The 22,700-nt window shown below is 47.0% G+C and overlaps 11 protein-coding genes across 11 annotated transcripts; 7 read left to right on the plus strand and 4 right to left on the minus strand.

Moving 5' to 3' along the window:
• Positions 1 to 401: 401 nt before the first annotated feature.
• On the plus strand, positions 402 to 2,756 carry N7518_004369 (sodium:solute symporter family protein; the record flags this gene model as incomplete). The annotated part of the gene is made up of 4 exons (XM_057185296.1): positions 402 to 680; positions 731 to 992; positions 1,051 to 1,328; positions 1,431 to 2,756. 4 exons carry the CDS (start codon positions 402 to 404, stop codon positions 2,754 to 2,756), a joined length of 2,145 nt encoding a protein of 714 aa, XP_057042066.1.
• Positions 2,757 to 3,989: 1,233 nt separating this feature from the next.
• On the plus strand, positions 3,990 to 4,963 carry N7518_004370 (uncharacterized protein; the record flags this gene model as incomplete). Its single annotated transcript, XM_057185297.1, has 2 exons — positions 3,990 to 4,270; positions 4,330 to 4,963. 2 exons carry the CDS (start codon positions 3,990 to 3,992, stop codon positions 4,961 to 4,963), a joined length of 915 nt encoding a protein of 304 aa, XP_057042067.1.
• Positions 4,964 to 5,328: 365 nt separating this feature from the next.
• On the plus strand, positions 5,329 to 6,783 carry N7518_004371 (uncharacterized protein; the record flags this gene model as incomplete). Its single annotated transcript, XM_057185298.1, has 1 exon — positions 5,329 to 6,783. One exon carries the CDS (start codon positions 5,329 to 5,331, stop codon positions 6,781 to 6,783), a length of 1,455 nt encoding a protein of 484 aa, XP_057042068.1.
• Positions 6,784 to 7,574: 791 nt separating this feature from the next.
• Positions 7,575 to 9,279, plus strand: N7518_004372 (uncharacterized protein; the record flags this gene model as incomplete). The annotated part of the gene is made up of 3 exons (XM_057185299.1): positions 7,575 to 7,792; positions 7,847 to 8,815; positions 8,868 to 9,279. The coding sequence occupies 3 exons, from the start codon at positions 7,575 to 7,577 to the stop codon at positions 9,277 to 9,279; spliced, it is 1,599 nt and encodes a 532-aa protein (XP_057042069.1).
• Positions 9,280 to 9,758: 479 nt separating this feature from the next.
• N7518_004373 (Zn(II)2Cys6 transcription factor) lies at positions 9,759 to 11,643 on the plus strand (the record flags this gene model as incomplete). Its single annotated transcript, XM_057185300.1, has 4 exons — positions 9,759 to 10,527; positions 10,583 to 10,668; positions 10,722 to 11,011; positions 11,064 to 11,643. 4 exons carry the CDS (start codon positions 9,759 to 9,761, stop codon positions 11,641 to 11,643), a joined length of 1,725 nt encoding a protein of 574 aa, XP_057042070.1.
• A 114-nt stretch (positions 11,644 to 11,757) lies between these two features.
• N7518_004374 (cupin domain-containing protein) lies at positions 11,758 to 12,205 on the minus strand (the record flags this gene model as incomplete). Its single annotated transcript, XM_057185301.1, has 2 exons — positions 11,758 to 12,127; positions 12,180 to 12,205. The coding sequence occupies 2 exons, from the start codon at positions 12,203 to 12,205 to the stop codon at positions 11,758 to 11,760; spliced, it is 396 nt and encodes a 131-aa protein (XP_057042071.1).
• A 1,039-nt stretch (positions 12,206 to 13,244) lies between these two features.
• Positions 13,245 to 13,934, plus strand: N7518_004375 (HPP family protein; the record flags this gene model as incomplete). Its single annotated transcript, XM_057185302.1, has 2 exons — positions 13,245 to 13,457; positions 13,509 to 13,934. The coding sequence occupies 2 exons, from the start codon at positions 13,245 to 13,247 to the stop codon at positions 13,932 to 13,934; spliced, it is 639 nt and encodes a 212-aa protein (XP_057042072.1).
• Positions 13,935 to 16,255: 2,321 nt separating this feature from the next.
• On the plus strand, positions 16,256 to 18,256 carry N7518_004376 (cytochrome P450; the record flags this gene model as incomplete). The annotated part of the gene is made up of 8 exons (XM_057185303.1): positions 16,256 to 16,478; positions 16,530 to 16,773; positions 16,822 to 16,966; positions 17,017 to 17,132; positions 17,189 to 17,462; positions 17,517 to 17,837; positions 17,895 to 17,986; positions 18,040 to 18,256. The coding sequence occupies 8 exons, from the start codon at positions 16,256 to 16,258 to the stop codon at positions 18,254 to 18,256; spliced, it is 1,632 nt and encodes a 543-aa protein (XP_057042073.1).
• A 400-nt stretch (positions 18,257 to 18,656) lies between these two features.
• Positions 18,657 to 20,484, minus strand: N7518_004377 (Amino acid/polyamine transporter I; the record flags this gene model as incomplete). The annotated part of the gene is made up of 4 exons (XM_057185304.1): positions 18,657 to 19,777; positions 19,833 to 20,014; positions 20,080 to 20,278; positions 20,331 to 20,484. 4 exons carry the CDS (start codon positions 20,482 to 20,484, stop codon positions 18,657 to 18,659), a joined length of 1,656 nt encoding a protein of 551 aa, XP_057042074.1.
• Positions 20,485 to 21,607: 1,123 nt separating this feature from the next.
• N7518_004378 (FAD-dependent oxidoreductase) lies at positions 21,608 to 22,085 on the minus strand (the record flags this gene model as incomplete). Its single annotated transcript, XM_057185305.1, has 2 exons — positions 21,608 to 21,702; positions 21,737 to 22,085. The coding sequence occupies 2 exons, from the start codon at positions 22,083 to 22,085 to the stop codon at positions 21,608 to 21,610; spliced, it is 444 nt and encodes a 147-aa protein (XP_057042075.1).
• A 19-nt stretch (positions 22,086 to 22,104) lies between these two features.
• On the minus strand, positions 22,105 to 22,415 carry N7518_004379 (uncharacterized protein; the record flags this gene model as incomplete). The annotated part of the gene is made up of 2 exons (XM_057185306.1): positions 22,105 to 22,332; positions 22,377 to 22,415. 2 exons carry the CDS (start codon positions 22,413 to 22,415, stop codon positions 22,105 to 22,107), a joined length of 267 nt encoding a protein of 88 aa, XP_057042076.1.
• Positions 22,416 to 22,700: the final 285 nt, after the last annotated feature.

The raw sequence follows: 22,700 nt of genomic DNA on the forward strand, positions 1-22,700 counted from the left end.
GGGTACGCAGTGACCCTGGCCGTACGCGATTCCAAGTGATTTTATCGCAATCTGGGAGTCGAGGCACGCAATCCCAACGACAATCCCCCTCACACTCCCATATCTTTCGCAATCACCACATGGCGAGCTTATTAACTTTGTTTCGTTCCTCCAATGGCCTTGCGTCTAGACTCTTTAGTCGTGTCTCTACCAGTCATTCCGTATGGCGCAATTGCGGGCAAGGACGACGTGAGATATCTCACCCACATGGCAACTCTGATTGTTGCGCAGTCCTTCAGAGAACCCCCAATTGGCTATAGATCTACAGAGACTAAACTTGGCATTGAAGATATGGCGGACCTTCCACACAATAAATATTCCTCGGCCCTGCACCTTGGAACTTGGCTTTACTATGCCCAGAGATGTCTGACATAGATACGTCCGCTTTGATCCCCCAGGGGGCGGCCTATGGCCTCCTCATTGGCCTCAGTGTGGTGTTTTGTGTTGTTGTTTTGGTTGCTGTCAAGATGCAGAAAAAGTATCTGTCTGAAGATTCCGGAAAATCGGAAATGTTCATGGTCGCCAATCGCTCCGTAGGGAGAGGCTTGTGTGCATCTGCAGTCTTTAGTTCCTGGATGTGGATCAATGAGACGGTATTGTGCGCGGCTATGACGTATCGGTACGGCCTTGCAGTGCCTCTGGTATGTTTCTCTATGCCCTCAATTGACTTTGCATGACTGACGGGCTATAGTGGTGGGGGTCTGGTCTATGCTTCCAAATTGCACTGATGGCAGCACTCGGTGTTATGGCCAAGATTCGAGTCCCTTATGCTCATACATCGCTCGAAGTAGTTCGGATGCGCTATGGCAAGATTGGACATCTCGTGTTTATCGTGCTCAACCTCGTCAACAACGTTTTCGGCTGCGCCTCGATGATTATGACGGGCTCTCAGCTCATTCATGGTGTATCTGGAATGCACTATGTAGCTGCCACTATCCTCGTCCCCCTCGGAGGTTTGTTTCATCTTTCTTACCGAAGTCCATCGGGAAACAGGAGCTAACCTCTTTGTAGTTGTCCTCTATACAGCCGTGGGCGGCTTGAAGGCCACGTTCCTGACGGATTTCTTGCATACGGCCATTGCACTCATTCTGATCATTTATTTTACGATCAGTGTTTTGACAAACTCGGCGATCGGTGGTCTGGGTGGTTTGTATGATAAAGTTACGGCAGTAGCTGCGGATAATTATATCCCCAACAACTATCAAGGTTCCCTTCTTACATTCAAGTCGAAGGATGCAATTATCTGGGGTTTGATTCTCAAGTTTGGAAACCTGGCACTTGTCGTTATGGTATGTCAATTCCACAAAGTGATCTTTGAAAGCTCCCAAGGAAGACTTTCCACAATCACGAACTTCGCTATGTTCTTTCCAAAGCTAACATATCACCGGTAGGATACCGCATTTTGGCAAAAGTCCTTCGCGACCGAGGTCAAAGCGACAGTCCCAGGATACAATATTGCCGCATTGGCTGTTTTCGGTATCCCCTGGGGTCTAGGCACAGTCGTCGGTTTGGCAACGAGGGCAATTCACAATACACCAATCTTTCCAACATACCCTGGCATCCTCACTGCCACTGAAGTGAGCTCGGGCATGGTGATGCCATACACCATCAAAGCGCTCATCGGAGACAAAGGAATCATTGCATTCTTCTTCCTTTTGTTCATGGCTTTGACAAGTACCGTTTCCTCCTCAATGATTGCTGTCAGTAGCATCTTGTCATATGACATCTATAAGACATATCTCAACCCGAAAGCTACCGACAAGCAAATTGTGGGAGTGAGCCACTTGACTGTCATTATCCACGGCGTCTTTATCACCGGCATTTCCATCGCTCTCAACTATGGAGGAGCAAATATGACATGGATCGGGTACCTGAGACCCATCATCTCATGCCCAGGAATTATCCCCATGATTCTCACTTTGTTCTGGTCTCGGCAGACCCGGTTAGCTGCAATTGTTTCTCCTGTGCTTGGCTTCGCTTCAGGTCTTGCTGTCTGGTTGGCAGTAACGCACTATATGTATGGCAGTATCAACATCACTACCACTACAAATCCCTACCCAGCACTATATGCAGCCGTCACTTCCTTCTTTACGCCGGCTCTCTATTCAGTTGTCCTGTCACTCTACAAGCCTTATAAATTCGACTGGAGGGTCTTCCTGCGAATTGAGCTCGCAGATCAAGAAGAAATCCAGTCACCTTCAGACACGAGCACATTGAACCGGAGCAGCGAGGAAGACCACACAATTGATTCGAAACATCCCGCTGGATCAGTCACACCGGTTGTCAATAGTCAGCCAGAAAGCATCAACAACGACCCAGAGAAGATTACTGGCGACATCAGCGAAAAGGGTTCGACGAACAAAACTTCGTCTCCATCCTTCGCAGAAATTAGCCTTGATGATATTCGACACCCATTCGATGACGAAACATTGAAAGAGCTGTACAGATGGCTCAAGATCGCTTGGTACATGTTCGGGGCTATCGTGCTGATCACGTTTGTTGCTTGGCCTCTTCCACTGTATCGAGACTATATCTTCACGAGATCATTCTTTGCGGGGTGGGTAGTTGTCGCCATTATTTGGCAGTTCGCTGCTTTCGGGGCGGTTGTGATTTTCCCACTTTATGACGGACGGAAGGATATTGTGATCGGCGCGAGGGGTATTTGGAAGTCTTACAAAGAGCTTTTCGGGAGGAACAAGAAAAATCAAACGAGCTAGATAGATAATAGGTGCTGTTAAAATAGAGCGGGAATCAGATCGGTCTTTTCAAATAGAACCTAAGTCTTCACAACAACCTTGGAACATTCTTGCTTTCGTACGGATCCTCCCTTGATCTCAAAGCCGTCTTCCTGGAGCACCAGAATAGCCCATCCTGGAGCAGATGATCCTCAACCCGAGGTTTCTCTCCCACAGGGCCAGAAAACCCTCTGAAAGGGTCTCGGATTCGTCACTTAGGGTGTGGTTATGGCTGGTTTATCCGCCGGGAAAGGTGCTGATTGCATAAAATGTGTCCATATTTCGCAAAACATATCACCCGAGTAAGATAGTTTGAGAGATCCAGCAAATGCGAAACGGGGTGGTGACACTAGCCCCTGCTACAAACATCGCCTTTGAAATTCTTACAAAGTGCGACCTTCGTATATCTATACGGTGCAAATACAATAAACGGTAGAAATACGATGCATGCCGACGAGTTTAAAAAGACCAAGAGATCGCTGGTCTTATGATTTCTCGGATGTCAATCAACGGCCCTATATTCAGGGACCGGGAAATCTCAAGGGGATCTCAAGGGGATCTCAAGGGGATCTTAAGGGGATCTTAAGGGGAACAGGATGCTTAACACTGGAAGTAAAAGTGGGCCCTTTGTGGCAAGATGAGATTTTTACGGCCGCACCGAGATGTAGAGGAAGACATGGTTGAATAGGAATGTGGCCTTGGTAAGGTGGACACAAAGTGCATTATACAATTTGTCAGCAACATTGAAGTCCCTTAAAATTGTCGTTTAGTCAGAGAGTGACAAAGTGAAGATCACCTGGGCATACATTGCCCTATGTTGGACTGCATATCTCATCTTCACCAATGGGATTGTGGGCTGTGGCGTTCTTAGAGGCTTAGCCGGGGAGGCTTAAGCAGAGCTACCCAAGGCACTAGACCAAATCTGGTATACAAGATGTTCCTTGAGCAGATGCGATTGGCCAATCTTCTAGTCCAAGTGGAGTATCCGCAACTCTTACTACAATCGTATATCGGCATCAGGGCGCGTGGCTCTGATTATCGAAAATTAATTGCACTGCCTGATGAATGAAGATAATTAGGAAAACATCGCGAGCGGAAATGTATCTGGAAGGGTTAAATAGCAGACAAGGGCCCACGATTCGAGAGTAATACAACCATCAGTTCATTTTCCGTCTTCCTCTTGATCCCAATACTTCATAATTCTCACTTGCGATTATGACTATCGATTATCGGCATGGGATTTCGATCCTAGAGGTCATTGTTTACTCTCCATGCCTCTTCATTGCTCTCTGGATGGCATTCCACCATGGTTTCAAAAAAAGCTCCGGCTGGTACTTTTTCAACATCTTTTGTCTTGCCCGTGTCATTGGCGCAGCATGCTATTTGGCTACGATTCACCATCCTTCCAATGTCAATCTATACATTACCTGGGCTGTTTGCACTTCGCTTGGACTTTCACCGTTATTATTGGCTTGCCTTGGTCTTTTATCCCGCGCGTGAGCAACCCTCTTACTCGTGATTGACTTGATGATTTGCAGCTAACGACATTTATTAGAAATGATTCTATTATGCGAAAGACCGCCAATCCTCTCCACCCGTTGATCTTCCGGGTTGTTGCAACATTTTCACTAGTCGGTGTGATTCTGAGCATTGTCGGCACAACCCAGAATTCCGATATTACGCATGGCCTTGTTACAATAGAGTCGAAGATTGGCCTCATATTGTACCTTATTACCTGGTTCTGTGTGTGCGTACTGTTCTTTCTGATCTTGAAACGAACGGAAAGTATTGAGGATGGAGAACATCGCCTCCTCTTGGCTGTGGGAATCTCCGTCCCCTTGATCCTCGTGCGATTAGTCTACTCTTACATCTTTGCCTTTGGTGGAGATGCAGACTTCAATCTGCTGTCCGGAAATGTCACGATTCAGCTTGTGATGTGTGTTTTAGAGGAAATTCTCGTTGTTTTTGTGTGCCTAGGCATCGGCCTTACACTTGAAGTACGACCCGCTGCTGAATACACGCAGCAACTCAGTACCCACAGCGGAGAAGAAAATCTGATGGAGCTCGAGAGTGGTCACCTGCAAGGCCAAGCGCGTTCAAATAGACGAGTCCAAAGACCCAAGCGTCGGGGTGGACCCATTACGAAACTCGTGATGTATATTGTGGATGAGGTCAAGGACCGGAAGTGATGAACGATTGTATCGATCAAGATCATGGGGTTAGAATTGGGGATTGGGTTTGAATGGATATATTGAATGGACTTGTTTACTTTGACACTTATAAGGTAGCATAGATTGACTAGCTACTAGAACTATTTCTACGCCGTGTAGAATTATAATTAATACCCTTGTTATGAAGACTCCCTCTAATTCTTTTGCTCGAAATCCATCTCTCTGATTGCCATGAAATGGCCAAACTTACTAATTATTCTCATTGTTTATTGAAGATGCTGAAGATGAGAATGTGTGACGTCAACCATCAGTGTCACGTAACTAAGCAGCCTGAACGTAAACGGAAAAACATCTCAACTCTCTCCACAAGCCTTCATTCTCCAATGGATCACAACACAGGTCTCCCCTTGTTCATTGCCCAGGAGACTCTCTGCTTTTATCCAATCAGTACAATCTACAACTCATGTCCACGATATCTCTTCTATGCGCTTCTGCTAGCAACCTGTGTCACTCGATGGACAGGATGGGTTATGGATGTATTTTTAGGAACTGCAGCGGCATATGCAGGGACCGCGGCAATTCAAGCCTTCACCATGGTTTCCAGTTACCAGACACCCCAAGACCCTGGACCTGTCACTATCCCATACCTGTCCGCTAACTCCAGCCTGCAAAACACTTTCTCTTCTTTGATCACCGAGACAGACCATGTTATGATCTCGCCCGCATCACTTGAGCTTGACTCGGATGCTGTTCTTGCAATCGTTGTCACCGGTTATCTCGTCTTTCTACCCCTCCAATGCTGGTCCCGCATCCTAACCCACGATCGAGCACGGAACCTTCTCTTTTATATCTGGCACGCGCTCATGTTGGGTGGCTCTATATGTTCCCTCATCTATGCCGCGAAAGTACCCAAAATATCACCACAGTACATGTTCTGCTTTCCTGATCTCGCGCCTTTCAACGACACATCGAATGACGGCTGGCAAGCCTCATGGAGAACATCCACGTGGAACGACAGTGTGTGGAATATATTTTCGAACCTCTCGCGATGGAATCAACTAGGAGATATTTGCTTCAACCCTTGTTTCAATTCGACCCAAATTTTACGAAAACCAGACTCATTGCATTCAGCCACGGCAGACGGAGACTTCAAAATTGCTACCTCCCATAGCTTCGTGAAGAAGGTTCTGTACTCGCATCGCTACATCTACAGTCTCATCATTATTTGTCTGATCCTGAATTGCCTCCTCTTGACTTATCGATTTCTACCTTACCGATCGCGGATCCCATCAGCGCAGATCATGGTAATCTGGAAAGAACGAAAGACTATCTGGAAAAGCTTCAAAGACGAAGTTTGCGGTGCGATGGATACACCAAGCAATCTGGATAATAATGGAGAAGACCCGGGACCCACAACCAAGAAGACCTCTGTCTGGCGCCGAATGCGACACATATTCAGCCGTCAGTTCCTCAAATCCTTTCTTCATGTGCTTGTTGATGCTGCAATTCTTTTTGGCATACTCTTCAGCATGATAGTCAGTCCGTTCACCGTCGTGGCCTTTGTCATTTGGATAGAGATCCAAATCTCCAATGATGGGCCGTCAGAGGAGACTCCGAGTCAGGTTGGTCAGTGGGCGTACCCCGTGTCTCTAGCACTGCTTGTAGTCTCAGCTGCGATTCTGAAGCTCAAATACCGACTAGCTTCGTCGGTTGAGCTTGAACGTGAGATTTCTGCATTGAAAGAGCACCTGGGGGCCTTGGAGAAAATGAAGGAGGCACGATCGGGGTCTGAGTCGATTGCGCTCACAGCTATGACTCGTCAGGCCAAGGAAAACTAGGCCCAAGGATATTCTTCACATCTTGCTTTCTCGAGTATACCCTTGGGAACTTTCCAAAAGGTGCAATAGAGGAGCTAAATCATAACAATAAACACATTCGCATAATTTATCATCAGCTTCAGTGTTAATGGTGTCTGATTTGAAGGCCTCTTGCTTAGTTTACAAGTCTATCCCTATTTCAGACTGACAGTATCAAACTTCCTGACAGATACAAGGGTAAACACACGAAAGTATAAGAATTATAAAATTAGAACGAATAATAAATGGCACATGTAAGTCGGGAATTGCGTTATATGGCGACCTGCATATCCCGGCTAGGCGAAGGCAGGTAGCCCTGATCGATTCTGTAGACTGCCCTTCCAATATATTCCCTGGTCCAGGTACAGAGAACATGATGTTATAATAGCGGGGAAACCAGTTATGTCGAGGCGATAGTCTTCTTTCCCGAGATGATCGCCTTGGCAGTCCTGCGGGGGGACCGTGTCGCATGAAAATAGGAAGAAACCAGCCAACTATCCTTGTTATGTGTTATGCGTCACACAGCGCGGTCAGTGCTTGAGAAATCCCGAAAAATAAGACATTCGATTCGAGAAACTTGTCCGTTGGTGTTATGAATGGACTCCTATTTAATGTTCCTTGCTCCCCCCTGTTAAGGTTGGTATGCGGGTTTCTTTGTTCTACCATTCTGTAGGGTCATACGGAGTACATCACGCAGATTTAAGACAAAGGGACTTCCACCTCGTTATCCCCTTGTTACCCCCCCTTGTCATTACTGCCCGCACCTATACAATATGAATCTCAAAGAGACAATCTCCAACAAAGAGTTCAATGAGAATGGTTGTGTTGATGGCATTCATTCCGGCAGAAGGACATCACACATACCACTCTGGCAATCGTTCAAGAAATCCCCCAACATCGTGGGCTATTGCCTCGCACTAAGCTCGGCAATTCTTCTCTACGGATATGATCTTGTCATAGTGGGCACAGTGGCTGCAATGCCTCAATTCCAGTAAATACTCCATCCAAAATAATACAGAATTTCGTCGCTGCTGACACACGAAAGACTTGTTTTCGGCCAGGAACTCAATGGAAAGTATATCATCCCCTCGATGTGGCTTTCCCTTTGGAACGTCTCCAGTTGCATTGGCTTGATGTTCGGCTCCATCCTCGGTGGTTATTATCAAGATCGTCGTGGGCGTCGGATTACGCTCGCTATAGCCAGTTTCCTATCCACCATTGCGGTCGCAATATGCTACATCTCCGATCTACCAGACGGAATGGGAAGTCGTCGAGGGGTATTCTTCGTCGGTAAACTCTTCCAGGGGATTTGTATTGGCATTCTTCTGTGTGTTACACAGACGTACATGTCCGAGGTACTCCCTGTTGCTCTACGAGGACCGGTCATTGCATTCTATCCAATCTTCACACTTCTTGGACAGCTGGTTGGGTCGATCGTGGTTTATACTTCGCTTAAGCATACAGGCGCACAATCTTACCGGATTTGCTTTGCGTCGCAATGGCCGTTCTCGGCTGTTCCCTTTGTGCTAGCGGCATTTTTACCAGAGTCTCCAACTTGGCTGTTGAGAAAGGGACGGAGAGAGAAGGCTCTTAAAGCACAGAAAAAACTTGATAACGATCATGTCGACTCACAAGCTGTAATCGACGAGTTACAGGCGTCAATTTCAGCAGAGGACGAGGAGAGCGCAACCCATAAATATGCCGATTGTTTCAAAGGTGTCAACATGCGCCGAACTTTGGTTGTGGCTTTTGCAAATTTGATACCCCAGATGTTCGGTTTGCAGCTGCTGGCAAATGCTTCCTATTTTATGCAGATCGTGGGTATGGGTTCATCGAATAGCTTGATATTCTTGATTTTGGGTATTGGACTGGGCCTGATTTCGAATGTTATCAGTCTATGGGCGCTGAATGCCTTTGGGAGAAGGCTTCTTATTCTACTGACTCTGAGTATCGTTATGGTTCTATGGTTTGCCATTGGAATCGCAGGGATCTTCAAGGGAACAGTGACAATTTGGTGAGACTCTACATTGGACTCTTCGGGTGATGAGCTGACTTGGCGGCACTAGGTATACGGCACTAAGCATGATGGTTATCACTATGGTCTCTGGTTTTGGATCGTGGCCCGCGTCTCATGTGGTTGCCGCCGAAGCGTCCTCGTTGCAACTCCGAGCCAAGAGCCAAGGTATTGGGTGGTTTACTAGCGGCGTTGGCACTGCAGTATTTGCCATCATCTTGCCGTATATATATAACGCAGACGAAGGAAATCTGGGGGCGAAAACAGGTTTTGTGATGGCAGGATTCGCCGCAGTTGCAGTCGTCGGGGCATGGCTGGCTATCCCTGAAATGAAAGGTCGGACGCCAATGGAGATTGATCGCATGTTCTCGTTGAGGTTACGGACTCGGGCATTCAAAAGTTGGCAGAGCGATGTCACACTTAGGAGTGAAACAGAAGACACTCATCCGCCCGCTAATTCATGATTGTTCTTTCTACGCAATTGAAGGTGGAACCGAAAGAGACCGGTTCGACGTGGAGACAAAGTCCTATTACTCAACTTAGGAACCAAATTTATATTCGTTTTATCTGTCTCAGATTAGACCATTACCTAAGCTAAATATATAGTTGGATCCAATATTCTTCTGGTCGATCGCTCAATTTGACCTCGCATACACATCTGCCGGGCCCTGTCAACAGTCTCGCAGCCGAGATTAGAAGGGGACATTTTCACATATCAATACAATTGGACAGCTTGCCGGGATAAAATGTACCAAAAAGAAATATTAAAAAATCAGAGTACACCTATTCAGATGTTTTTATTTTTTCCACAAACCACAGATACCTAGCGATGCCCACCTTCCAAGGTTAAAGCCCCGGAGATCCTAATGTATGACTAATCTGGGATAGACGGGGGCAATGCGAGTCTAACCATCCTTTCTCACTTGTCATATCCTCGAAACTCATGTCGGATACCCCAGATAGGAATAAACCTGGCAAACGTGGAACACGGATTTCCCTTTCGTGTGCACAATGTCGCTACAAACACCTTCGCTGTGATGGACGTAAGCCTGTCTGCTCGCGCTGTGCCACAAATACAGTACAGTGCGTTTATCCTCTATCACGGCGACGTGGAAATCCAAGATCGGCGAAACCCCGGTCGCCTGTCAGAGATGTCTATGATAACGCCGTCGAGACATCACTGCAAACCTCCACTGTCTGTTCTTCCTCTTCTACCGCTATAAACGGGGAAATTGAATCAACTTCCAACTCAGCTCCTTCATTTTTGAGTTTGTATTATGAGTTCTTTCACGCGGCCCATCCTTGTGCCTTACCTTTTCAAGTTCTCAAGACTCGGCTCAACGAAGCGAATATTCAACCTCTGCTTCGAGTGATGTCTTATATCGGATCTATTTTTGATATTTCTTGTCCGTCTCAATTGCTAGAATCTTGTGCTCAACGTGCTCAGGACTCAGTGGTCGAAATTCGGTCATCAATCCGGCCTCTTACACCATTTGACGTTCAAGCTCTGTTGCTTTATTCTATCGCTGTCTACTGGTGCAATGAAACAGAAAGTGGTGTGGAGCTCCTTGACGAAGCAATTCGCATGGCAGTAGCCCTTGGGATGAACAAAACGGAATTCGCCCGAAACCACGCTGAAGCTGATTCTGTACTAGAGGAAAGTTGGCGCCGAACTTGGTGGGTGATTTATATCACCGATGCCCATGTTGCCGGTATGTCCCCTAAACATGATTATTTCCCCCCAAGTTACATTTCTGATAACCGCAGGATCTACCCATACGTACCCGTTCCGAACAAGTGGCATTGAAATCACTACCGACCTTCCTTGTGAAGAGGAACAGTATGAAATAGGGGTAGGGCAATTGCTCTATTGCTTTTGAGAAGCTTGAGCTGATATTCTCACTAGGCCATCCCCACCCCACGATCCCTAGATGATTACGAGAACAGGGAATTCCTTGACGAAGAAAAAAGTGATTTTTCCTCCTATGCGGAGCTTATTGGCTTGACCCGCGGGATTGATCGGGCCTTGTCCCCGGGCAGCAGTGCATATGATCAAATATACACTACAATGGCTGCTAGCTGCGACACTAGTGTTCGAGCATGGTGTTCTCTTCTTTCTCCTGAAAAGAGACAATTAATTCGTCCCGATGGATCATTTGATGAGGTCATGTTCAAAGCATTCTTTATTATGCACACGTACGATCTGCAACTTCCATGGATGTTGTCTATTTGTCTAACCCAAGCCTAGATACACTGTTGAAATTCATCGACCGCTGTCAGCGTTAACTCACAGTGCGATCGAATCTGTGTCGCGCTGTGCTCCATTGGCCCCGTCAGCACATCTAAAATGCAGCAACGCGAAGGAACGTGACCTGCATACTGTCAAATGTACACAGGCTATCAATAGCATTGATGAACTGTTGACTCTGCCAACTAATATGACGGCCCATTCTCCCTTCATCATTTGCATGATTGCCAATGTGACTATTGCACATCTGTCCGCTTGCAGGTTCATCTTTTCTGGCGACCGGCGAGCCAAAAGCCGAGAGAAGATTCGTTTGACTATGGGCACTTTGAAGCGTCTAAGTGAGCACTGGACACTAGGCAAACGGACCTACCGTGAGATTGGGATTATCGCCCGAGAATTGCTATCTCTCACAACGGATCCCTCGGTTGGTTTGGATGCCGTTGACCTATCCCTTCCGGGTCCAACTTCACCTGCATTCCCACCATTGGACACCTTACCTGACGCCAACTTTGACCTTTGTGCCTTTTTTGATGCGGATGCTCTTGGTCTAACCGAAACGAGTTCATTTATTTTACAATAGATTCCATGAGGGATTACCCTCCAATGATGGCCCTACAGATTTTGAATCGCCGATTATGTGATTATCCCGATGCTTTGACAGTGTTCTATCAATAGCTTCGATGCTCAGCTATTCTCATTTCCGGTACTCCTCGTCAATTTGGATGAGAGCCCCCATACCGTCCCTTTCAAATGCCTCAGTATCGATGATCATGGTAGCAATGAGCGTCGCCGGCTCGGTCTTGCTAGCATTATCGCTGATGCGATGATGGCACCTCGGCGCTTCAAACCAGCTTCCGCCCTCTTCGATGATTTTCATTGGATCTTCATTCATTTTGTTGAGAAGAGTTCCTTTGAAGACATACGCGCCAACGTTCGCGCCCCCGTGACGATGCGGGGGAGTGGACCCGTTGGGTGGGAATTCGACGCGCAGGCTAACGATAGTCTTGTTCGGGATGCCGACCAGCTTGTACGAGTAGGAAATCTCGAGCGAGGGCATCGGGCGGCTGTATGTTCAATCAACGTCCGAGCGGGAACTTGGTTTGGTGCTTTATTTACCTGGAGTCGTAGGTTGGTTCCTGCATATTGGAATTTAAATTGTTTTGATCGGAAGGATGTCTCTGGTTCTGATCAAGATTCACTAACCCGGCGGAATTTCGTCAGTATTTATATAGGAGATCGCTCAGATAGGTCTACTTTCCGACGTCACGGTAAAGAATACACTGTTCGGGTGTCCGGGAGTAGCTATAGGCTATCAACAGATAGCCTACCGGGTACCAGAAATAAAGTACACACGTGGTTCTTTGCACGAACCTTGGAAATACGTTCATTTGACTAATTATTCTCCGTGGCTATTCGCGCAAGTCTCAATTTATGTGCTGGACATAACCGAAATGCTGGCGTTATTCCCGACCGAACAATCCGTAATATCTCACCGGTTGATTTTACGGTCTACAACATACAAAATAAGCACGCATCACGATGCAAAGAAGCATCTTCCAATGCTTCTAGCGTGTTTTGAATTGAGGAAGGGCCAACAACCACTACCAGCAAGTACATCACCTTAACCGAGAGGTTTGGGTAGTAAGTGGTTATCGTTGGTCAAGGACATAATCTGCTTTTGACTGGAGCATCCGGGTTCCAACGAAGAAGACGACATGCGTAAGGCCTCCTTTTGAGCGAAGAGATTTAGTCAAAGATCGACAACGTTGGTCGATTGCTACATGCCAAACTAGAACGTCGCCTAGTGCGAACTAGAAGACTACAAGGGTCCCCTGTCCAATTCCCAATTCGGCCTGTGAAAAATAATTTCAGGGGCCGCCCGTGCATTAGTCGGAGGCAACCGTCGGCTCAAATTTCTCGACACTTCAATATTGTTTTCCGGGATTTGGTCAAGACGTATTTGGTTTCCAAATCCCGGTCTACTAATCAGATCCCTAGGACCGAGTCTCTCGATGTTGTATGGTGATCCTTTTGGCCCTTATGAATCCCCCTTCAAACAAAGAAATGTACATCACATGACCCCTTGTTCATTTGCTACTCTTTTTCAATCTTATGTTTTCTCTTATTTCACAACCTTGGAAGACCTGATTCTTTGTCAATTTCATTCCCCAAAGTCTAGTAATGATCTCTGAGAAAGAGTTCTTGGCTCGCCTCCCTCGGTTCATCAGCCACTGGCTGGGCTATCGTGAGAATGCACCAAAGCCTCCCCCGAAATATCTCGTTCACTTCTGGTCGTTCATAGCCGCATTCTGTGGTCTATGTGTGGTACAGGGTATATTCAATTACTCTTCCTACTTCATTGAACGTGGCGTGCCGGGCATCATTGCTTCTTATGTACGTCTCGCTTTTTCCATGTGCCCTTGTCAGATACTGATCCATAAGTAGGGAGCATCAGCAGTTCTCGTATATGGCGCTATTGAGAGCCCTCTAGCACAACCACGCGCGCTGATCGGTGGTCATTTCTTGAGCGCTCTGGTCGGCATCTGCATCTCGAAACTCTTCAGCTTAATGCACAATGAAGAAAAGTTCGACTCTTTGCGCTGGCTGGCCGCTTCGCTTTCGTCTGCTGTTGCCATTGTTGTTATGCAGATCACCGAGACCACCCATCCCCCGGCCGGCGCCACGGCTCTCCTTCCAGCAGTGGACGAAGCTGTGTGGGCACTATCTTGGTACTATCTGCCAGTGGTCTTACTTTCATCGACTATGGTTCTAATGGTCGCTTTGGTCGTGAACAACATTCAACGTCGCTATCCCGTTTTCTGGATCAGTCCACCCGCCCCGAAGCCTGTTCTTCCACAGGCTACCAATTAGAAATACAGCTATGCGCCTTTATCACAAGGTGACTATATAGATGTCGAGGGATTGCTGGGGAATGACAGTGGATATTGAGATGCAATCCCTTATGAACAAAAGGAGTTGCGCAGGAATAGACTTGCCATGTCTCTTTGGGTGGCAAGTGCAGTGCCAGAGTTTTAGGGGCTCAGTATGACCCCCTTCGGATTTACTATGACCTATTGGCAAAAAAGAGTTGTATTCAACATATTGTCTAGATAATTAATTGTCCAAATCACACAATCAAACAAGAACTGTCACGGAGTACGTACTCCGTTCTCCGTAGGTTTCCCGTTGGTTTTCCGTCGGTTGTGACACTCCACAAGATCGTCATTGGCCTCGCCCCGACCCGCGTAGCCGTGGCGCACGGGTTGCCAAGGCGGCCCATCCATCGATCGCCGAGGCGGGAACCTTGGAAGGTGGAAACGCAGTTCACAGATCTGAGATCTGTATAACATGCATCCATAGATGTCTGTCGCCATCTGCAGCCCTTATGCGCCGTTTCAGCTTCAAGGGCTTTATGGTCAAATCCGATCTGGCTGAAATATGCGACGTGTGTTTTACTCGGCCGAGAACCTCAATATAAATACCCATGTTCACAAATGCGGGTAATCACAGACCCTATGTGGAGCTGAGCTCTAGTCGTATAATCCTTTAGGTACCTACGTACGACATAGGCAGCTAGGCCGAGAATACTCCGTAATATAAATGAAGCTTTGCGAATGCGACCCCACTCATCAACCTTAGTATAGTGTAATATTCTTAAGCTATCTGCGAAGCACAGTCAGTTAATGATTGATACTTTATATGTATACTCTACAATCGTATAATAACGCTTTAAAAATAAGTGGTAAGATATATCTACGTCGGAATATGCATATGCATATGTGAACTTGAAAACCCGGAGCAATAACGGTAAATAAAAACGACCGAAGCCCCGTGTGGCAAATTCGGTCGCTCCACTAAGCTTTGTTGGTTTTTCGTCTATTGCGATCCTTTGAACAGGGGTAGCCTGCATAGGCCCGCACTTGGCTCCAAGCTAGTTCTGTGGCAAGTGGGGGGTGATCGTTTTTCTTCTCCCAGTTAACGTAAGGGACAATAGCTACAACATGACAGGGCGTATACGAGGAATGCGCCAATCTACAGTTGGTTGTTACCAACTTTCACTTCAGTTACGGCATTGTACTTTCTGTAACTAACCGCCGGTCAGTGCCTGGATTGGAAAATGTGGCTGAGTCAGGAAGACAACTACTATTTACTGTTCACCATTATATTATAGGTCTAGTTTATGGCTAAATTCTCCCAGTGTCCTTGTACATTTCTTCATTATGCAATATCACGCCAGCCTCGCAAATACCTTGGCCCGTCCGAATTCGAATACCTAGTCGGGGTTGTGGTCTCTATATTTTCGGGATTTGAATGATTATTGCGTCCTCGATCCATGACTCCGACATTATAGATGCAAGTTCATGCATTGGTGGACCGGAAATTTCTTAAAATACCCGTTTATAGCGATGAGGAAACCAGCATGATATGCAGTAAGATTTTAGCTTCGGGATAAAATTGGCAGGCGATGGAATTCGTCAGGAACAGCCGGGAGAGTACTTATTTCTACACCAGGCCTCATAATTCCATTGTTGACTCGTGCAATGATGATCTATAACAATTTCTATTCCGGTAGTCAATGAAGCTGAACTATCTATATTGATTTCATACGTACTCGCGTAGTACTCAATTACAGGCGAATTGATTTGGTCTGAGATATAGAGCCCACATTTTCTGTAACATAACGGTGATCCTTCTTCATTCCTTGTTTGGACAATCGGGGGACCCGTCTGCGAGCATCTGACCTGAATGACGTCCTACTAGGTGATGTATCAATCCTTTGAGTGCCCAATCCAGGAAGGGGATATAAAGTGCCCACCAGATTCGGGACACTTCGTCAAGCGAGCTGTCGATCATGCACATCGGACATCGGACACGAGAGGTCGTATTCATCGGGGCCAAGGAATCTTTGCAAGATATCCACTGTGGGTAGATTCAGCCGAGTAGAGAACCAACGTGGCTTTATCGTATCCGCTTGACATGGCCATTCGAGCTAATTTATCCCGTCTTCTCTTGGTTTGAAGTAACCTCACGCATATGGTCCTCAATCTAGAACTCTCCGGGCGTCCGAGACCAGCCGCTCTCTTGGCTCTTGTAAACAGGAAAATGTAGGCGATTGTGGGTTTCTGGAGTGTATAAAACGGTAGTTCTTCCATCGATAACTTCTTGCAAGCCAGCACACATACTTTGACGAGATGTCTATTATATACAACAGCACCGAGGCTCCGCTTAGCCCCTTGCCCATTGATTCAGTATCGTGGCCCATAGGATTTGCCGCTTTGACCGAAGCAAGTTCGCCAGTCCTGTGGACACTCACTGCAATTGTCGGAGCGTCGCTTCTCGCCTGGCTCAGAAAGCCCTGGACAGACGAAAATGGTCACAAAATCCCCAAGGGTCCGCTAGGGCTTCCTATCTTTGGTAAATCTAACGCTGGAATACACAAAGGGCACTTATTAACATAACTTATAGGTTCTTTTTACTCTTTGACCAGATATCCTGAGTTGACTCTGGACCACTGGGCGAAGAAGTTCGGGGACCTATATTCTATCTGGCTTGGAAACCAACTGTTCGTCATTGTGTCTGATCCAAACATTGCCAAAGATCTCATGGTTACCAATGGGAACGTGTTCTCTTCCCGCAAAGAAATGTTTATCAAAAGCCAAACTATCTTTGCTGGTCGGGGCATCACTGCTACTCCATACAATGACCGCTGGTAAGTTTACCCTAAACTTCGCTGAAGTCGCTGCTGACCCTATTAAAGGCGCAAGCACCGCCGTATTGCGGCCACATGGTTGAGCCAGCGTGCCGTTGACTCGTACTCTGCTGTCTTAGATCGCGAGTCGCTCTCCTTGGTAAAAGCATTGCTCGTTGAAAGCAAAGGGGGCTCGGCCCCCGTCAACCCTCAGGTATGTCAATCCCGTTCCTTAATCCCCCCAGCAAATACTGATTTGTGAAGCCTCATGCCGGTCGTTGTTCACTAAATAACATGACAACTATCACGTTCGGTTTCCGAGCGGACAGCATCCATCACCCGCTGGTGGGACGGGCCTTGAAGCTTAGCCGTGAATTTATGTATGCGCGCGGCCAAATATTTATTCATCTTGCCAACAGACTGACTGAGTTACTAGGAATTGCACTGGCCCTATGTCGAACCTTATTGATTTTGTTCCTATTCTGCAGTATCTCCCGTCCCCATTGTACAAACGCGCCAAGAAACTGCACGAAGGCTTGGTCGAAACATACGGTGGCTTTATCAAGGAAACAGAGCAGAAGATGAAGGAAGGCAAGAAGGTTCCGGACTGTTTAGCGAAGACTATGGTTGAAGTCCGTCTCAAAGAGGACCTTGATGATTTGGATATGGCAATCCTTGCGTCGGCCTTCATGATTGGCGGTGTTGAGACGGTAAGTTACTACCATCATATCACTATTACTATCCATCACTGACGCCTCATTCAGACCGCCGCTATTATGCAATGGTTCTCTGCTCTTATTCCTGCCTACCCTGAGATCCAGAAGAAGGCCCAGGAAGAACTTGATCGTGTCGTTGGCCGTAATCGTCTCCCTGGCATTGAAGATGAAAAGAATCTGCCGTATTGTCACGCTATCATCAAGGAAGTCGAGAGAGTTCATAATCCTTTCTGGTTAGGTACTCCTCACGTTGCCAGTGAAGATTTTGTTTACCAAGGAAAGTTCATTCCTAAGGATACTGTGGTCGTTCTCAACACATGGACTATGCACTATGATCCGGCCCGTCATTCTTCCCCCGAAAAATTCGATGTATGTCACCCGTGTCCAGTCCTTTGAAAGACCTGTTTACTAATAAACGAAAAAAAGCCCGATCGTTATATCGATGACCCCTTGACATCTGCCGACAGTGTCAATGTCGCTGATCCTATGAAGCGAGACCACTGGATGTTTGGAGCTGGGTAAGTACTACCTTGTTTAAGACAAAACACAAAGCCCGGCTAATACCTGCTAGTCGTCGCATTTGCCCTGGAATGATTGTGGCTGAGCGTGAGATTTGGCTGACAATCTCCCGTATGCTGTGGGCATTCGATATGTACGAGATTCCAGGAGAGCCAGTCGATTTGAAAGAATACGATGGCCTCTCTGGGCGTTCTCCAGTGCCGTTCCGTATCGGTTTGAAGCCACGACATGAAAATGTTGCGAAGCTACTAGAGAAAGTTGAGATTTAAATTATGTGTGGCAGATAGGATGAGTGACTAAAAGACTGAAGATGACTGGGATGGAGTTGGCCCACGATGAGATTGCAGATATGTATAGAAGATCATGAATTCAGTACCTTTGTTCTCTTGATAGATGCCCTAGTGAGTTATTTCACTTTTACTTAGATTACCACAACCTTGAAACATGGTCCTTCTACCGCAAAATTTTCCACGCGACCCACACCCCATCAAATATATATCTCCGTACGGAGACTTTTGCAGAGGGCCTGTAGCTCGTACAGCTTTCCTGATGCTTAGGGACAACTATCGAATTCTACTGTTATAGTAGGGATATATATAAAGCGCAAAAATCACATTGCTCAAAAAACTCGAGTTCAATTTGCGAACTATATAGACTGCTTTCACTCTCTCAAATTAATGAGCGAGCTATTCGCATAGGAGCAGCTTTGAACCAAGCACCCCAAGTAGCATACTCGACTCTTGGTGGAAGATCCACATCGAGAGCAGAGTCCCTTATGAAGCTGTGGACGTCCATCTTCTCAATTGGGATGAACCAGCCTCCACGGTCGAGCCTGGGATCTTTATTCCACTTGGTGTAAAGAAGCCAGATGACGAAAAGTAGAATCACAAGTGGCGCAGCAATATAGTTCATGAAGAATGTTTCTGCATCCTTTGAAGCCACGGAGACGTAAAATTCCGCGATGAGACACAAGATGTTGAGACCAAGACCGATATAACTCCCAACCACACCAAGGGGAGCGGCATAGGCAAGCTCGTTCACGCTGTGTCCGTTATGCGCCCAGGCGGAGCGGAAGCGGATATGGGCAAGGCAGATACTTCCCCAGATGAAGAAGTCGGAGATACCAGACAAGGCAAGAAGCCAGTCGAAAATGGTGCTTCCAGATGGTGCCTCGTTGATAAAGGCGAGTAAACCAAAAATAATCTGTAGAATAATACAGTAAAGAGGCCGACCACCTTTGTCAATATATGCCATGAATCTCGGTGCCATGCCTCGTGAAGCCAAAGACTGGATAGTACGGCTTGAGCCATATGTCGCGGAGTTCGCCACGCTGATGACTGAAATAGTGATGATCGCATTCATGACAGAGGGTAGCCCAGAGATACCGGCATTCTGGATTGATACGACAAATGGAGAAGCCTTGGTGTTGGCGCCAGATGCTCCGAGAAGCCAGTCGGCGTCAGAAGGAACAATCAGACCAACTATAAAGGTGCCCAGGACGTAGAAGATCATAATGCGCCAGAAGACCTGCTTGGATGCCTTGGGGATGGACTTGGCGGGGTTTGCCGCCTCTGCAGCAGCAAGGCCAGCCATTTCTGTACCACCGAAGGCGAAGGCTGCTGTCACAAAGACCGAGCAGAACCCTCTGAATGTTGTGAATGCACCAGGGTCATGCCAGTAATGAGCTCCTATGTAACCCCCGTTCGGGGCGCCACCGCAATCGATCACAATTCCAAGGATGATGAAGCCAATCACGGCAATGACCTTGATCATTCCCAGCACGAATTCGACTATAGGCTGACGTTAGTATTGATATATCTTGAAAAGATATAAATGCTTTGTCACCTTCTCCGTAGCCTCGAACTCCGAAGAACTGGATCGCAGTTAGAACGACTAGAAACACTGCCACCCAGATTCCGCTGTTCAAAGTTTCACTCCAGTACTGAATTGTTAAACTTGCGGCCGTAAGTTCGAAGGGAAGAATGATGAGCCATCCGATAGCGTAGTCCCAGCCGACTGCGAATCCCCTATCGTAAAATGAGGAGTCAGTTTTTTTGACCATGAATATAGCACATGAACACGGAAAACTCACCAGGCTGGGCTAATGAACCGGACGCAGTATGTGAAAAAGGCTCCGTTCACGGGATATAGCACGGCCAATTCGCCCAAGGCCTGAATTGTAAGAAGAAGCATTCCTCCAACGATCAAGTAGCATAGTAACAAAGACCCAGGCCCACCCGTACGGAGAGCAGATCCCGTGCTAACGAAAAGACCAGCTCCAATAGCGCCACCTTACTGAAATTAGCATCAGAAGAAAAGCAAAAACCGTTCGAGGATGCATACCAACAGCGATCATCTGCATATGGCGGTTCTTCAGGTTCCGCTTCAGCGGGTTGAGTTCACCGACGCTCACATCATCGTGGGCTGAAGGGAGACTCTCAGCTGGCTCCACGATAGTGGGTGCTTTCTTCTCGACGTCTGAGTCCATGGCGGTCATGTTTTCGAATTTTACATCAACGCCGGCAACAAAACTTATCCACGGCGAGTGGCAATTTATATAAAAGCCCAGCCGCAGATAACCGTCTGACTTGCATCCCGTCTATGATAAGAAAGGCAGTAAGCCTGATTTGCTCAGCTCGTGGCGTAGTAGAGAGTTCGTATACGGAGTAGATGTGATCAGACTGCAAGATGAAGATAAGACTTTGTGTACTTCTCACGACCCGTTGATATGGCCAATCGTGGCCAATCAGGAGGAGAGCCCAGAGTTCTTGTTTGAGCTTAGTTGACACGCTGCTCTTGGCAACATGATCTTCAATGGTCCTCGCCTGAAAATACGGAGTAGCTCATCTGTTTTAGGAACTCGGGGTAAACTTAGTTGGACACCAATTCTAAGACCCCAGATAAGCCCACTTTGACTTCTAAGCATCCAAAAGTGGCGAAGTGGGGGTGAGGTTAGGTCTGGGGTTGCAGTCGAAACCCATTTCCAATTTCACATGCTGGTGTTTAGCTAGAAAATAGTATAGAGCATAGAGAAATCCGAATCTGACAGATAATTGAAATACGCTTTAAACTGAAGTGAATCCGATCAGATGCGCATTTCGCGCGCCATTCTCACGCCATGAGGCGTGCCCGAAGAGGAATCTTTTTCCTGCCGTTGGCTGGAATCTCCGACGTCAATACTACGCTGTGGTGAGGCTTACCCTTATCATCCGCCAATATGCTTTCGAGGAAAGGAAGAGATACACATCACATACGCGTTAAATTGCCCGGGCGCTGAAGATTGGCGGTGCCTCCTATCTCAGGGGCAATGAAACGCCGACAGCCTGTAGAACTGCAAATACCCGATATGGTACCTCCGAGGTTGTCTCGGTGTTCGTGGAATAGATGGCCATAGTAACCAGCATCCTAAGGAGACATTTCCATTGAAAGATAGCATTTCATGTGCGATCAATGTATCAAACAATTGCCAAAAATATCAAGTCCAAAAGCTCGCAGAAAACCTTCCTGAAACAGACGAGCCCTGTCTCTAACCGAAGTGCGGCAATGGCGTGATGTTCTACCTATCCCAGTGCAAGCCACGGAGATGGCCACGGTTGCCTTCAATCGACACTAGCAATTACTCACGCAACATGATCTGCAATGTTATACTCCGTCACCGCGCGAATTTGATTGCTCATGAAACTAGGGAACAGTCCTGTGTTAGTCAATACCACTGCTAGAAGAAAGCTCTCACCCATTATTTCAATCACAATATACAGAATACTCTTTGAATATGCCCATTTCGAGCTTGCTGTTCTGTGTCTTGCCTTGACGCGCGGCTGCCTTGATCGCATTCTTCTGGGCCTTCGACGCTACCTTGTCCCGGTGTACATCATTCATACGAAGGTAATGAGCCAAGAACAATACAAAAGCTTCAACATCCTCCAATGCTTGAGAAGAACATTGACCGGAGCTTGAAGGAAGCACATGTGCTGCATCCCCAACCAGTACAACGCCATCTCGCTCCCACGTTGGAAGAGGTAAAGTCCATATTGGATACATGCTTCCAACATGAAGAAATTGAATAATCCTTGTCAACAGGCTTCTTCCAAACAGCATGTCTCACGCAGTTGACGAATCACATCAACCATGTCGAGTGTTTCGAGATCAGGACATTCTTCGACCTCGTAGATTGACCACCAAACAAGAAAATCCTGGCTGAGAGACGTGATAGCAGCAGACATCGAGCTTCTGAAAAGAAGTATCCGAAGAACCCGTTCCCACCAAAGACAAAATACATGGACCCCGGTTCGACAACTTCATTTACACCTGCCGCAGGGATGAAGCCCCCAACCCGACAAGGCCTCTGTCGACATTTAGTCACGGAAACACACATAATATTCCACTTACTCGTAGTTCGGGGGATATGGGTCCTCCGTGGCGGATCATGTATTAGTTATCTCTCTACAAGTGTTGGTTGTCCGCATGAAACTTGACAGACCCCTCTTTGGCAGACTCTTTACCATCCTGCAGAGACGCGGTTTGGCAGATCTCTGTTTGCTCATCTTACTGAAGATGCTTCTTCTGATTTCCAGAGGGGGTTTAGGGGTGGTCCACAAAGTTATTTAAAGAGCTTCATGTCAGTAGCTAGATGATCATCTCCATCCATCTACACAGATTTCACTTCTTGGTTGGTAACTCTCTCACTTTATTTCTCATTGTCACATGGTCTGT

Source organism: Penicillium psychrosexuale (genome assembly GCF_028828465.1).
Source record: "Penicillium psychrosexuale strain IBT 29551 chromosome Unknown utg000003l, whole genome shotgun sequence".
NCBI classification, from domain to species: Eukaryota; Fungi; Ascomycota; class Eurotiomycetes; order Eurotiales; family Aspergillaceae; genus Penicillium; species Penicillium psychrosexuale.